Source organism: Cariama cristata, unplaced genomic scaffold (assembly GCF_000690535.1).
Source record: "Cariama cristata isolate BGI_N322 unplaced genomic scaffold, ASM69053v1 scaffold1140, whole genome shotgun sequence".
NCBI classification, from domain to species: Eukaryota; Metazoa; Chordata; class Aves; order Cariamiformes; family Cariamidae; genus Cariama; species Cariama cristata.
Genome location: NW_009592741.1, coordinates 2,251 through 17,552, shown reverse-complemented (window position 1 = coordinate 17,552; position 15,302 = coordinate 2,251). Strand labels below are relative to the sequence as shown.

The 15,302-nt window shown below is 37.5% G+C and overlaps 1 protein-coding gene across 1 annotated transcript in view; it reads left to right on the top strand.

The window, feature by feature from the left end:
- The window catches only part of OSBPL8 (oxysterol binding protein-like 8), a 57,065-nt gene extending 43,293 nt beyond the window's left edge, over nt 1-13,772 (top strand). The window contains exons 10-23 of the mRNA XM_009704148.1: nt 861-1,095; nt 2,375-2,559; nt 3,344-3,425; nt 4,142-4,240; nt 4,677-4,773; nt 5,117-5,215; nt 6,653-6,750; nt 8,116-8,205; nt 8,798-8,934; nt 9,261-9,446; nt 11,795-11,882; nt 12,286-12,388; nt 12,985-13,090; nt 13,345-13,772. Of these exons, the coding sequence (XP_009702450.1) occupies nt 861-1,095; nt 2,375-2,559; nt 3,344-3,425; nt 4,142-4,240; nt 4,677-4,773; nt 5,117-5,215; nt 6,653-6,750; nt 8,116-8,205; nt 8,798-8,934; nt 9,261-9,446; nt 11,795-11,882; nt 12,286-12,388; nt 12,985-13,090; nt 13,345-13,480 (1,741 nt within the window). The 3' untranslated portion in view covers nt 13,481-13,772. The remainder of the gene's footprint in view (nt 1-860; nt 1,096-2,374; nt 2,560-3,343; nt 3,426-4,141; nt 4,241-4,676; nt 4,774-5,116; nt 5,216-6,652; nt 6,751-8,115; nt 8,206-8,797; nt 8,935-9,260; nt 9,447-11,794; nt 11,883-12,285; nt 12,389-12,984; nt 13,091-13,344) is intronic.
- Nucleotides 13,773-15,302: the final 1,530 nt, after the last annotated feature.

The following is a 15,302-nucleotide window of genomic DNA, read 5'->3' as shown; positions in this document are numbered from 1 at the left end:
CCCTGCAGAAGGGCATCTGGGGTGCGGGTTGACAGAAGGTTCAGTAGGAGCTGGCAGTGAGCCCTGGCAGCCAGGAGGGCAAACCGCAGCTGGGGTGCATCAAACACAGCATAACCAGGTCAACAGAGGGGATTGTCCCGCTGTATTCAGCATTGGTGTGGTCTCACCTTGAGTGCTGTGTGCAGTTCTGGGCCCCATAATTTAAGAAGGATGTGAAGATCCTTGAATACATCCAGAGGAGGGCAACAAAGCTGGTGACAAGGCTGGAAGGCATGTCCTGTAAGGAGCAGCTGAGGACTTTGGGCTTGTCTAGTTTGGAGAAAAGGAGGCTGAAGGATGAACTCATTGCTCTCTACAGCTTCCTGAGGATGGGATGTAGAGAGAGGTGCTGATCTCTTCTCCCTGGGATCCAGGGAGAGGATGTGTGGGAATGGTTCAGAGTTGCATTGAGGAGGTTCAGACTTGGCATTAGGAAACGTTTCTTTACCAAGAGGACGGTCAAACACTGGAACAGGCTTCCTAGAGAGATGGTCAATGCCCCAAGCCTGTCAGTGTTTAAGAAGCATTTGGACAATGCCCTTAATAACGTGCTTTAAGTGTGGGTCAGCCCTGAAGAGGTCAGGTAGTTGGACTAGAAGACTGTTGTAGCTCCCTTCCAATGGAACTATTCTAAACTTGATGTATTTGATGATTCAGTGCGAAGAGTACATCGTATATGGTTCCAGCAAAGCTAGTTTGACATTGCTGCCAGATCAGGCTTGATACTGGCAATTTTAGTGTGTATTCTATTAAGATCTTGATTTGGAAACATGAAATTGCTGTGTGAAGTTGAAGATTCATTTAGCCTTTATTTTTTGTAGGTTAAATGACAGTGAAATTGAAAGGCATCACTTTAAAGATCAAGATATGTACTCTGACAAATCTGATAAGGAAAATGACCATGACCACGAGGAATCTGATAATGATGGGTTGGGGAAAAGCGAAGAAAGCGATAGCGACACATCGGAGCGACAGGATGATTCTTACATCGATCCAGAACCAATTGATATCAAGGAAACTACTTACTTAGAACAGAGTCACGAAGAACTTGGGGAGGTAAAAGTGCTGTTGATGTAGTGAGCAAGCAGCTTCTCCAAAGAGAAAGCTGGTATTTTAGAGGTCAGACTACATTTGAAAGCTGGCTTGTAGGATTGGCTTTCACATTTTCAGCAATAATGGAGGAAAAAAGTTCTGTTTACCCATGTTCAGCTCTGCTTTGCCACTCTTGTTCTTGTGTCTGAGATGGACAGAGATAATGAGATTATCTGGAATATTCCTCAGACAGAAGGTGCTCAGTTTGAAAGGGCGACCTGCAGCAGAAATTGACCTTGTCTACCTGTCCTTTTGTTGTTCTTTCTGTTTGTTTTTTATTAACTTACTCCTGGGTTTTTTTCTTCAAGTAAGTATCTTCAAGCTGAAGATTTTAATGCAAACTGACACCTCCTTCTCTACTGCAAGAGAGGAGTTAAGCAGCTGGGGGTCTGCAGATATGACAGAGATTTGTATTTTTTACATGCTATAAAGATACCAAAAAACTTAGTAACAGACATTGAGATGAGCTTTTTCACAAATCTCCCCTTTCTCCTCAAGTGCAAACTATGATTTTTTTTTTTTTTTCGTACCTATGGGGCATAAATACTTCATGCTTTATTGCTTTCTAGTATTGTTTCTAGAAGAAGCAGTAGTTTAGGAAAAGTTGAGGAGTTTAAATTGACAATAAATTCCTGACTATGTGTTTTAGAACTGTTCTGGAAAGAGGGATGCTTTTCCGACAACCTTTGCTTTGACTTCAGAAACTGTAAGGAAGAGTATTTCCCCTCTTCTTGGTGAGGAAGGAGCATATGGGAGTGTGGCTGCTGGTTTTGCTCACTTACCCCTAAGCAGTGATTTTCTCTAAGGAAAACCACTGATACTTGACTGGTCAAGGCAGTGGAAAGCATAAATGGGGCAGCTCTCATGGTGGGGAAAAATTGGTGGAATGAACAGCCTTTTGCTATGTAAGCCCTGCATGTGAGAACACAGTACTTGATGCCGGGGAAAGGACTAAGGGAGGATTTCTGAACAACATTCTACCTCAAATTTTTCTCTTTTAGAGCTGATGAAAACAATGCAGTTTTTATTACTGAGTAGTATATCTATCATACTTCATTAAAGATGTATCGTAAGTGTATTTGGAGAAACTTGATTTTTCTCCCATAGTTGCTTCAGCTTCTCTGAGTGGTTCATTTTAAGTATCCATTTTCCATTCCGTTTGCGTCCTTAGAATATGTTGACCTGTCTTCTGGAGGATGATTTTCTTTCTCTTGTCTGTAAGCAGTTTTTTTGTTCATCCTAGGCAGGGGAGGCTGCTCAGACAGAAGTAGTGTCAGAAGAAAACAAAAGTCTGATCTGGACACTACTGAAGCAAGTCCGACCAGGAATGGACTTGTCCAAGGTTGTACTGCCTACGTTTATCTTGGAACCTCGTTCTTTCCTGGACAAGCTGTCTGATTACTACTACCATGCAGACTTTCTGTCCGAGTGAGTCAATCCTATGTCCGGTTTTTGTTCTTCTCCTTTTTTAAACTAAATGGGGTAATAACGTTGTATACTGAAATGTTTGATTCAGTCTACTTAAACAACATCGTAGACTGCTTAGAGTTTAAATGTTTGTCTGACAGTGTATCAGTCATCAGATATCCTTGTTTTCTGAAAGCTAACTGACTGAGATCTCATATGGTACATCTCGAAGTCTGGCCCGTCTTAGGAATTTAATAGCAGTTGTGTTGCAGACATTTCTGGTTTAGCTTTTGGAGACTGGTTAGAAGACTTCTCAAGAAACAGTTTAATTTTTTTTTCTCTAGGAGGCATATTTAAAATGGTAAAACAGTACCAGTTAGCCTTTTTAATACAGTGTTAAGTTCTGTTCAGATTTATAGTTGCCTTCTCAAATGTAGCGAATAAATTAAAGACTGTAAGTTAAAATACTATTCAACTCTCAGTTCTGTATGTGAGTAGGCCGGTTCTCTAAAGTAGTATCTTTTAAATGGAAGAACTTCAGTGGGGTGGAACAGGATTTAACGTTACAAAGAACAGACTCAATTATGGAAATACTATTTGTGAGTTTTTGTTTGATTTCCATTTTAAGACAATTATTTGAAAACTTTGAAATTGATGTGATCAGGCTGAAGGTTTTACAGTACTGCAAATCACAAAACCTTTGTTTTAGTCAGCTCCTAGATTCAAGATATATCACAACGATCAATAGTGTGTTATAACTGAAACAATACTGGTATTTGATCTGTGTGTTTTGTTTGTTTCATAGAGCTGCTCTTGAAGAAAATGCTTACAACCGCATGAAAAAAGTAGTGAAGTGGTATTTGTCAGGATTCTACAAAAAGCCAAAGGTGTCCTGTTTCATACTATTTTGCCTTTACTTTAGTCATTGTGTCTAGTTTGAGGGATTACAGATGTGCTGGACTAAGTTGGTGGTTTTTTTTTTTTTCTTTTTAAATTATATTGTTATGCATTTTTTTAAAAGCAAGGTTAAGTTCTTGTTATTTACACAAATGCATCATGGACCTTTTTGGTTCCTAGCCATGCTTAAAATATTCTATATTCAATTACTTTTTTCCCGTGGAGCAGAAGTTTGAACTAAATGTTTTTTGATAAAGTTGAGCCAGTTTTACGTTTACCATTCTTCAGCAATAACATGCTGCAGTTGGGGGATTAATATTTCCACTACTTTATTTAGCTTTACACTGAATACTCTTTGTAGTCATGTTGGTGGGAAACAGTGCTGAAAGAAGAAAGTACTTACTACCTAACTTCAGACAAAAGGTCTGTAATAATTTTCCTATAGAAAACCTTTATATTCTGTTTGTCCTCTTGTGTAGCCTGGAATAGTTCACCAGGTATACTAAATCTATGCTGATTTCCTTAGAAAGAAGAGCAGAGTAACTGAGCATAATATTCAAATGATGAAATTGGGTACAATGTACTTTAGCCGTATACATTATGATTTTTTTCTTTTTTTGTGTCTTACCTTCTGCAACAGACTGAAAGTATTTTGAGAGTTCTGTACCTGCATTGTGTGGTTACTTTCTGTTCTATTTCTGTTTAGGGACTAAAAAAGCCGTACAATCCTATACTTGGTGAGACTTTCCGCTGCATGTGGATTCATCCAAGGACAAATAGCAAGACTTTTTACATTGCAGAACAGGTAGCTGCAATAACCGTAACAAATATTTTTAAGAAAAATAATTTAGTTGCCTTCTCGTGCTAGCCAAACGATCTGTTACTTTCAGAAAATGTATTTAAATGTATGAATAGTATCCTAAAAGCTCTCCTGGTGAGCATAGTTTTTTTACAGGTGTCTCTTTTAAGTGTGTATTCCTAGAGAGACAGAAAGAAAGGTGTTTCCAACATTTCTGTTCCATCTTCCTCCAGTAAAAGTCAGGTGCTAATTTTCTTAACTTTTGAAATTCAGTAAGTGTTTGCTTGATCTTTATCTCTAAAGATTATAGTCACATTTCACATATATTAACTGTATTCTATTATGTGCAGCTTGAATTTTGCATTCTGTCATTATTAGCTCAAGGTTTATACTATATTTCATGTTCTTTTTTTTTTTTTAAATGTGTGGTTTTTTTCAACAGGTATCACATCATCCTCCAATATCTGCCTTTTATGTTAGCAACCGCAAGGATGGTTTTTGTCTTAGTGGTAGCATTCTGGCCAAATCAAAATTCTACGGTAAATAGTGGTTTTTTGGTTGTACTTTTATTGAGGAGTGTAAAATCATTGCAAATGAGCTTTGTTTTGTGGATGAAAGAAGACTGTTAGAAGAATCAAGGTTTTGATCATTGTATTATCCTTTCCTTACAAAGTTTTTGCCACTGATCTTTGGAATTTTAGTTTCTATTTTTGGAATATTTTAATTTTTCATCGGAGACACTGTACTACAGTGACTTCACTAGACAGGATAGATTGCAATGCTGAATATACTAGTGTTCTTAATTTTATTGCTCAGTTATTAGGAAATGTTGACTGTTGTCTTGCAGGGTGAGAAACTTGATCTTCTGTCTTTGAATTTCAGGGAATTCATTATCTGCCATACTAGATGGAGAAGGACGGCTAACGTTCCTAAATAGGGGAGAAGATTATGTAATGACGATGCCATATGCACATTGTAAAGGTAGTGGGGTTTTTTCATTCTCTAGATGGAAAGTTATGAGAACAAAAGTTCATTATTCTGAATAGTATACTGTGTTGGATTCAAGCTTGTCATCTGAGAAGAGTGTTCTGAACGTTGGTGGCTCTAGGCTTCCACATACTTTTTCAGGAGAAAAATACATCTGTTTAAGCAATGATCTCTTTTTTGGCACAGAAAAAGATATTTTCCATAAATAGTAAAAGCATATATGTAGCTATCTGTCATTACATGGCAGTAATTTACTGTTTGAGTTGCCTTTTTTTTAAAGAACGTTTTTGAGCTTTTCCAATATTTTCCTCTTGTAAACATAAAAGGCAGTGTAGTATCTATGCCTCACTGTGTGATTTAAGTGTAAATCATGACCATTTGTCTTTAGTTTCGCTATGGGAAACCAATCAGTAGTTTGTAAAACCTTCTGGAAGGTCAGTAGTAGTACAAAATACATTGCAGAATTGCGGATTTTTAAACTGTTACTTATTCAGGTTTATCTGTCCATATATTTTCTGCTAGAATTCTCTTTCAGAAGCCTTATAGTCAGCAACTATAATATTTTCTTTATTTGAGATGTATGAAAATCAATTAGCAGAATTAAATAATTTTACACTAGTTTGATAGGCTTTTCTTTCTCCATTGTTCATGGACATTTTTAAATTCTGTTGGATTTTTTTTTTATGGCTTTGGTGACAAAAATAATATTCAACAATTAAAAAGCACGTGACATATACATACATTCAAGTCAAACAAGAAGAATAACTAGTGTGACTGATAAAGCTGATAGAGAAGGAGAAAGGCAGAAGGATATGCAGGGAAGGGGAATGTGCATGGTGGAAAAAAAACCACATATTTGCACATGCATCCAGTGTATGTAAAATATATTCAGTGTTTAAAATGCTGCATTGCAGAGGGAAAGACAGTAATCATGGGAAAGAAAGCGTGTTCAGCATTGTCAACCTTGTACTTCCAAAAGTCTTTAGGGAGGTGATCAATGTTGCCTTACGTTGTCCATGATTGTCTTCACCCATGGTCTGACTGTACATGCTGCTTCTGTTCAAGTGAGGCTTTTCTTTGCTCTCTTTGTCATAGTTATTTTCCTATCTTAATCTCAAAAGCTTCCCTCCTCCACTCATCTCCAATAAGACTAAATACCACCCTTGCTAGAGCCAGCAGCATACACTGCCAAAGATATGTCTTAATAAACCGTTTTTCCTGCTTATCTGTAGTTCAGTTAAATCTTGTTGTTTCTGTTTAGCTTATCTTATTTGGCCGAAAGATCATGCTTATCGTTAGGAAAGGTCATCTGAAAAGATGGTTTTTCCTCTGGCACAGATGTGTTTACTCTAGGAATAGTGCATAAAGAACTTAGGTTTTTTGTCTTGTTCAGTTATAAACATTCATTTTAGCTGTTTTTTTCTCTTGCAGGAATTCTTTATGGCACAATGACCTTAGAGCTTGGAGGAACAGTCAACATCACCTGTGAGAAAACTGGCTACAGTGCAACAATTGAATTCAAACTCAAGGTTGGTAAATGCTGTAAGTGGGCACAAGAAGGAGAATGAGCATAATGATAATTTAAAAAAGATTTATTAGGTCACTCCTTAGATATGATCTGATTTAATATGGAGTTGTCTTTTTGGAAACTGAGGGATTTTCATTTTAACTGCTACATAGCCAGCTATGTGTATCTAGCAAACAATGATTTTATTTTTTTATATATTTTTATTTTTTAGAATTATATTGTAATCTCTTTTCTTAATGTATTCTTCTGGGTCCAAAGATTTTGACTGAGACTTACAGTGCTGTCTTCATCGCTGGTGATAACAGATGCGAACATATTGCTAGTTGTATGAATCTTAAGAACAATTCTAGCAGGGAAAAGGCAACAGTCTGTCTTATCTCCAGCAATGGCAGCCATGTGTGTTCAGGAAAGTGTAAGAGCGGAGGGAGTGTTTAGTGATCTGATCAGTGGTTCAGGTACTTTGTGTATTGTTGTTAATAAACCTTGGTGATTTTTTTTAATTGTCTAAAAATGTTCAGGGACTTTTTAAACTCCTGGAGAGCCCTTGGAGGAGAACTCAGACCCAGGTTCCCCTTTTCCATCCTGGCTAAAATTTAAGTTGCTCATGACACCTCGAATAAAAATGGTGCAAAGACATTGGCCATTAGGCTGATCTAAATGTTAGCCAGTGCTAAGCAACAGTTTACATGGACTATTTTTGGCACCTTGCCACTCACAAAAGCTAAACAAAGGTTTCTAAACTACTTATAGATGGCTTGCACTTCTGAAAAATATATTTACCATCTTTGAGGCAAAAACTGATTTAAAGCTGAACAAATAGTTGCAAAGGAGAAGTGTGCATGTGGAGAGAGAAACTGTATACAGTTGAAATTATAGGGCAAACATAAAAGTTAGGAGGCTGTGTTAGTTGATATTTTGCCTGGACAGCACATAGGATACATGTGTAGACTGTCAAAAAGGCCAAAGAAAATATCTGGCAATCATTTTTGCTCTTGCTTCTGCAAGAGTTAATCTCTAGTAACAAATGGTCCTTGGCAAAGTGGTGAAATTAGTGTAGGAAATGACTATTTCCTCCAAGCTATCATTGTGTCACTGTTTTCTACATTATTTTCAATTTTCTTTCCACATTTCTTAGGCAATGCTTTTGCTTAGCAATTTTTTTTAAGAAAATACAGCATGAAAGAATAATTTACTGTGGTTTTAGACTTGTTTGGGGGATTAAATAGGCAGAAGTTATAATATGAAAAGCCAACAAGGCTCTTTACATCGCATTTCATAAATGCACTTTTTTCCTTAACACTAAACATAAATGCAAAAATAATTTGTTATTAAAGTAAATATGAAAGCATTTCTTTTTGTTTTGCAGCCTTTTTTGGGTAACAATGACAGTGTTAACCAAATATCAGGGAAAATTAAACTTGGCAAAGAAGTTCTGGCTATTTTGGAGGGTCACTGGGTAAGTAGGGAGCAATGGTATTTTATAAGTTCTGGCTGATAGTTGAGACAGGTGAAAATAGCACTTAGTTACAAAAAACCTCAAATTTAAAAAGAAAAAAAAAAGAGTTGATTAAGTACTAGTTTTATAGAAAGTATCTCTTTATAGTTAGACAGTTCTCAAGAAAGTATAGAATCACCATAGTGTTATTTGCAACTGTTAAAAGGTGAAAAGGTTGTGTACATTTGAGTAGTTCATGAAGAAAATACATTTCAGCTTATGAAATTTTTTTGGTATATGTGTTAGTACTATGAAGAATTGTTATGGCACCAGCATGAAATGTTTAAACTTGTTTCAGTTCTGATGAGATGACACTGGCACTGCTGGTTTTTGGCCGTGGTAATGGTTCAGTTTTATCTCTGTTCCAAGTTAGAGCTAGCACAGAATGCAGAAATTGAATTTTAAAATTAGCATATCTGATTATTCTTAACTACACATATCCAAAAGAAAATAAATTCTCGTTACAAAAAAAAATTGCTTATTCCTCCCTTTTGTGTTATTTTGGCGCTCTTTGAGATTACAGTTAAGGTAACTGAATTATTATATGTTACAGGACAGTGAAGTTACTATTAGTGACAAGAAGACAGATGTTTCAGAGACATTCTGGAACCCGACATCTGATATCAAGCAGCGTAGATTACCTAGATACACAGTGAAGTTTGAAGAGCAAGATGACTTTGAGTCAGAGAAGTAAGTTCACTTCAGAACCACGTATAATTATTCTGACAAAATAAAACTCATCTTCTCCAGATTATGAACAAATTATGGTTTCTTTCTTTCCCATGTTTGCTGATATTTGCGTGTAAAGCAGGAAAGCAACACTGTTAAATACAAGATCGTTATTTAAAAACTTCGTAATCATGGAAAGTCTTAATGGAAATGTAGATAAAACATATATTAGAACGTGGTAATATTCTGTTCAGAGGCTGATCCATTTACTTAGCCTATAATTAAGGAAATGTTTGCAATTATTTCTGTCAACCAGATTGTAACCCTCTGTATTGCTTGTTTGTCAGACTTTGGCAACAAGTGACAAGAGCAATAAATAATAAAGATCAAACAGAAGCTACTCAAGAGAAATACATTCTGGAAGAAGCTCAGAGAAAGAGTGCCAAAGAGAGGAAACTTAAGGGCGAAGAGTGGACGTGCAAGCTGTTCGATCAGGATTCAGTCACAGGAGAATGGCACTACAAATATGCCGAGTGAGTCCTGGGGTCCTTGTATAACAAAAACTGCTTGTTAAATGCTTGGTAATGTTGCTGAGCCTCTTCCTGTGGTTTCAGGAGCGAAAGAACTCAGACATATAGCTTGAGTTCAAACTTGTGAAATATGCGATGCTACTTGATATTCTTATTTGTGTATTTTAATTAAAATGCATACTTTTTTAGCTGAACTTAGTTGACACTTTTCAATGTTGAAAAGGCAATGATTGCTAATGAAGGAAACTATGTTTCATGTAACCGTTGCAACGGGCTTTTTCTTTTTTATCTTTATGGTTATGTGCCTCTACAAATCCATGTTATGTTCCAGAGTTTCTTGGGCATGGCACTTTGGGATGCATTGTGCTTCCCCCCCACACCCCCCTGAGACTGACCAGAGCAGCTACATAGATTTTCCCAGACTATAAAATACGGTATATATGGGCATACCAACTGGAAATTGGAAAATCTAGTGTCTGGAAATCAGAAAAGCCTGTGCTTAGTTGAACCGAGCTATTTAATTTGTTATATGTTAGAATAACTCTGAGAATAACAGGTTGACAGCCATGGTTAATGCTGGGACCAGGTGGCTCTGCTCAGGTGTCCAATATGCGCTGTGCACATGAGTGTCTATGAATCTCTTTGTGTAATGATCTGGATCAGAAGATGAAGATGTAGCTGTCCCCCTGACTGCTGGGACACATTCTGTTCTCACCACCGCTTGCAAAAGTCAGCTTGCACCTGAGCCCTTTACCAGTGATGGTTTTCACAGAACACCCACATTCTGCTGATTCTTTTTCAATACCCAGCACGCTTCTATATTGCAGAGATTGTAAAAGTAAATATCCAAAGATGATACACTCAGAGTTAAGTGATTCTGAAGCCATGAATGCTTGAAGTATATTTCCGTGGCTAAACCTGGGAACCGGTCACCGTTCTGTACAAGAATGGCAATATTGGGGCAGTGGCCTAAGTGTATGTATAGGGAAGAGTACAAGAATCCTGAGTTGCAAGTCGGAGGTTTCCTGGAACCAAACACAGGTTCTGTGTATTTAGCAACTCTCAAAAGATGTATTTTCCATGAGCTTCCTTGGTTTCCTCTTAAGTTTTTGCAGACTTTCACCACCCAAAACATCCTGCAGCAAGGAATTCACCAACTAGTCTAAATACTCTGTGAAACACCCTCTTGCTTTGAACCTTCTAGGGCTGTTGATGCCTCTTTCTGGTGGAAGAGTTGTGAATAGTCCAGCTGAATTGACTGCCCATACTGTTGAACCCTGTGTAAAACTATCGGGAAAAGTACTGGGCTTTAAATTTGTTAGGTCTTAAAGCTGCAGGGGATAGTCTGTCTTGTTTATCTGCGTAATTTCTTGTCTCCTTGAGGCCTTGTGGTTCAAGGATGTGCCACAGAAATTTTACTATGTGGTAGAAAGCAGTCTGCGATGTCAGCAGTCCCTGGAAGAAACTTCTGCCTCCTTTTAAGCATATAATGCTGGCTTACCACCTGGTCCATGTAGAGAGCAGTCTTTCACGCTTACTGTGAAAGATGTGTTCAGTGAGCTGTGGCATTTGTTAAAGAATCTGGATTATGGATTTAGGCATCTGGATTACAGATACAAAAGACCTTTGGGAGAGCAATGCCTAGTCCTTAACCCAGTTACCTTAGATGACATTTAATTCAAGTCAGGTTAAGTGAAGATGTAAGTGCAGGTGTGTTCACAACATCTGAAAGATCTACAAACGTTTTAAAAGGCATACAGAAGGAGATGAAAGGAAATCCATGCTTAATCTGCTCTCACTAAAGCTGTGCGTCAGAATTGCCTTCATGCAGCTGACTTGCAGTTTCTGTCCTGAAAAGGCTGTAATCAGCAGGCATGTCAGTCTTTGCCTTTGGCAGCTTGTTGTTCTCCAGTGAGCTATGTGTCTTTTGCATTTTTTTTTTTTCTTCAATTCTATATCAACCTATACTTGGAAAAGCACTCTTAAAATCAGAACAAGAAGACTGTGCGTAGCTCATTAGTGCCTCTTGAAACCAGTCTTAATTACTATTAGCCACTTCGGGATAAAAGCAGTCTTAAGGTAACTGATTCTTAATTGTTGGTTAATACAATATCTTGTACTCTTACCAGCTGACTGAGGGTTTGACCTGGACATGAAGTTTATTTTTTTGGCTCACTTGGCCCTTCAAGTTAGGACTGGGCTATAGGTGAAAGATAAGATCAGTTATTCCATGTCTGACTTCTGTATAGGGAGAGAGAGTTTAACCTGTTCGTACAGAGTAGTTTCTGAGCAGGAAAATATTTCTTATTTAAATTGCTGTGGTATTAATCAATTATATTCACTTTGTCTAGTACCAGACCATGGGACCCTTTGAATGATATGATCCAATTTGAAAAAGATGGCACCATCCAAACAAAAGTACGGCATCGGACACCAATGGTATGTTCCAGTTCTGTTAGCACATGTAGCAAGATCCAGGGACTTGTATATATTGCATTATGTGTATAAAGGTTATCAAAGCATTGGGAGCAACGGGAAATGCTGTTGTTATGCTACCAAAATGTAGCTTACCCAGTCCGTAGTCTTTCACTTCTGTGTTGTGTCTTAAGCGGTAGAGATGACTTAATTGGATAGGAATAGAAAATACGCAAACTTGAACTCAACAGTTTAATGTGTGTTTTCCCTTAAATGGGAAGATGCACAAACTTCAGACTGCTTATACATCAGAAAGTTTAACTTGGCCTTCTATTAGATATTGTGCTCTTCACTACTACTATTAGAATGTGCTGCTTTGCCACAGTTCTGGTTCTCTGGGAATAATTCATACATTTATCAATTGTAGGTTAGTGTTCCAAAAATCAAACGAAAACCAGCCAGTCAAAAGAAAGGAGAGTTTGGTTTCTCATCCCCGGAGCCTGATAACCAGGATTCCTCTGGGAGTGAAGGTAGGAAAAGATATGTTCGCATACAGAAATAACAGATTTATTTGACAGTGAAACTGAGTTCTGTATTCACATACACTCTTCTTATCACAATGTTTGTATTATGAAATAATGCGTGCTTTAGGTCACAGTTCTGTCCAATGTGAAGCACATTCTGGAAAAACAAAAGGAGCAGAATGGCTCATGGTTTTAGTTGCAAACTTTCCTGTCCTTTTAAACATCAGTATGTTGTGCAGGTAGGCTTAAGTGCTGCAGATATTTAGTATCTGGGGAAAAAAATCATGTTTGTAAACTCTTTTAAATCAAGATGAATTGTTTTGATTTGTAGATCGGTGTGTTGCTAGAAGGCAGATTTTTTGTTGTTAATGCTTGCAGAAATTAAACAATACAGCGAGTGTTTTAAGATACTTCAAGTGCTTAACTTGCTGACCTTCTGTGCTATAAGTGACTCCAAAATAAAGCTTTAGTTTTCAATAGAAGCTTAGTTAGGAAGCTTTCTCGTAATTTTTACAACTGGTTTAGTTTGTCATTAGTACTTTGTTCCTTTTTTGACTCAGCAGTCACTTGTGAATTACATCTGGCTTTTGGATCTTTTCTAGCGCAACTTCTGAAGCATAATACAAGAATAAGGAAAAAAGGGACAGACCTTGGTGAACTGCAGAGTGCCATTGAATCTATAAAGGAAACACAAGAAGACATTAAGAGGTAGTACTAAATAAAATGCTTTAAAATGGTTTAGAGAATACTAATTTTCTAGCTTTTTTTCCTTGGAGACTGGTAAGTATCTTTCTGCTTTATAGCCTTGTTGTCTTTAAACTGCCCTTCTTCCCATATGTTGATTGCTCATTGATATTTCATAATTTTCCTCAAAAACTATCTTCTGTAGAGAGCCCTGACATACTAGAAAGTGCCAAATTGTCTGGACTGTAATTTACAGGATATTATTTTCTGTCTTACAGGGACATTATGGCTCTACGAAGTAGAGTCACTTCTAATTCACCACCTGTGGACTACCATTTCTTGCAGTTTAAGCACTATGTCTTCATTTTACTCATGGTTCTGCTACAGCTTATCATTAATTTCTTGTTCAAATAGGAAGTGTGAACAAGGGCCTTTCTGAACTGGAATGATCAAACTGTTACTGGGGACCATGTTTTAAGTTGGACTTTAAATGATGCAATATTATCTAAAAGAGCCCTGTAGCAACACCTTACAGAACTTTGCCTCAGCAACCATGGTTCAGAATCATACTCCCATCTACCCAGTTGAAGTAAGAATTGTGTAAGTGCCAGTACACTCTTGCTCCTGGTGTGTGCCTCTGTCTCGCAGACATACGACATCAGCCTTGTGTTTTATATTACGTCATATGCTGTACTGATGAATCTTCACCACAGAATAGATGGAGTTAAAAATTCCGAGCTCAGACCCTGTAGGTAGGATGTGATTCCTGTTATGGTGATAAACGAGCATACTTTGTTACATTTACACTTACCATTTTTGTAACAAAGGAACTTTTGAAGTAGCCAACAATTTTTTAAATGGCATTGAGTGTTTGGAAGTAAACTTCTGTTTAAGGTCAAATAAATATATTATTTTACAAAGATCATGAGCATTAGGAACTGGCAAGTAAAAAGCTGAAGTCTTTGGGAATTCTGCAATGTAATGTTCTTGATTTCTTTTGGAAGTATGAGTTTTTATCCTGAATTACTGTAGTGGCTTGTAAGCCAGCTGTTTTATTTTTATAGTTTTAAAACTTCAGATTCTTCATAAAAACATTCCTGCATCTACTGTACAGAGCACGTTTTTAACAGTACAGCACCCGGGAAGATACTGTCTTGGTCCACTCTCTCTCATGAACTGCAAATGTCAGGGATTTACAGTATGTTTGTAAGTCTTGATAAATCTACAGCTTTGAAGTTACATTTGTGTATGGCCATGTCACAGTAAGCAAACAGACTGCTGATGCCAGGACTCTTTCTGATTTTTGAAACAAAATGTGAAGATGCAAAGATGTGCTTAGTGTGTAGCTTGAGTTGAACCTCCCAAAAGGCAGATGACGTAGAACAGAATTTGGGCACTGTCATGAGTTCACTTGCAAATGAAAATGTGTGTTTACAAGGGGAAAGTCTTCAGAAATCGTAGGATGTCTAACAACACACATACCAAAACAAATGAGAGTGAAACCCTAAGTCTTTGTTAAATTCCTCCTTACTGCAGTATATACTACCTAACAGAACACATGGATGCACTTATTCATTATGCTGTACCCATACAAATTAACGTGAAGTGTAAGTTTCAATTTAAAACCAGGATTTCTAACATTTTTATTTGAAGAAATATATGCATGTATAGAACTTGTAAAATTCCAGCAAAAAAAATTTAGTGTCAGGGTTTATTCCTTACACCAAGTCAAAAGAGGCTGTAGTATTGTGAAGGTACTGCCGGTAACCCAGATGAGACAACAGGAGGGTGAGGAGCGGTACAATGTAAAGGGCAGCCAAGTTTATTTTCAGAGGATCCGCTCAGAAATCAAACCCATCCCAGGCAGTGGAACAGTTCAAAGGTCACATTTGGCTTTTCCCATGGCCCCGTTATCCCTTTGCCTTGGGCAGCTTCCCTGACTCAACCAGGTGATACACCTTTCCGTTCTGCATCAGTCTCACCAGTATTTAGTGAAAATACTGTTTACTGGTTGTTTCTCCGTCTCGCTCATATAATTTCTGTGGCTGACACCTTCACACACTGCCCCTTCTCTCCTAGCTTTCCTCTTCTTTGGGCATCAGCTACATAAAAGTTCATTCCTTAAGCAGTCAACTTCAGCTTATTTCTTACAGCTTCGTATTAGCATAGTTTGGTCTCGAATCATTTTCTGGAATGTGGTAGCTTAAACAGAGTGATCTTGTATATGTGGGCAAGA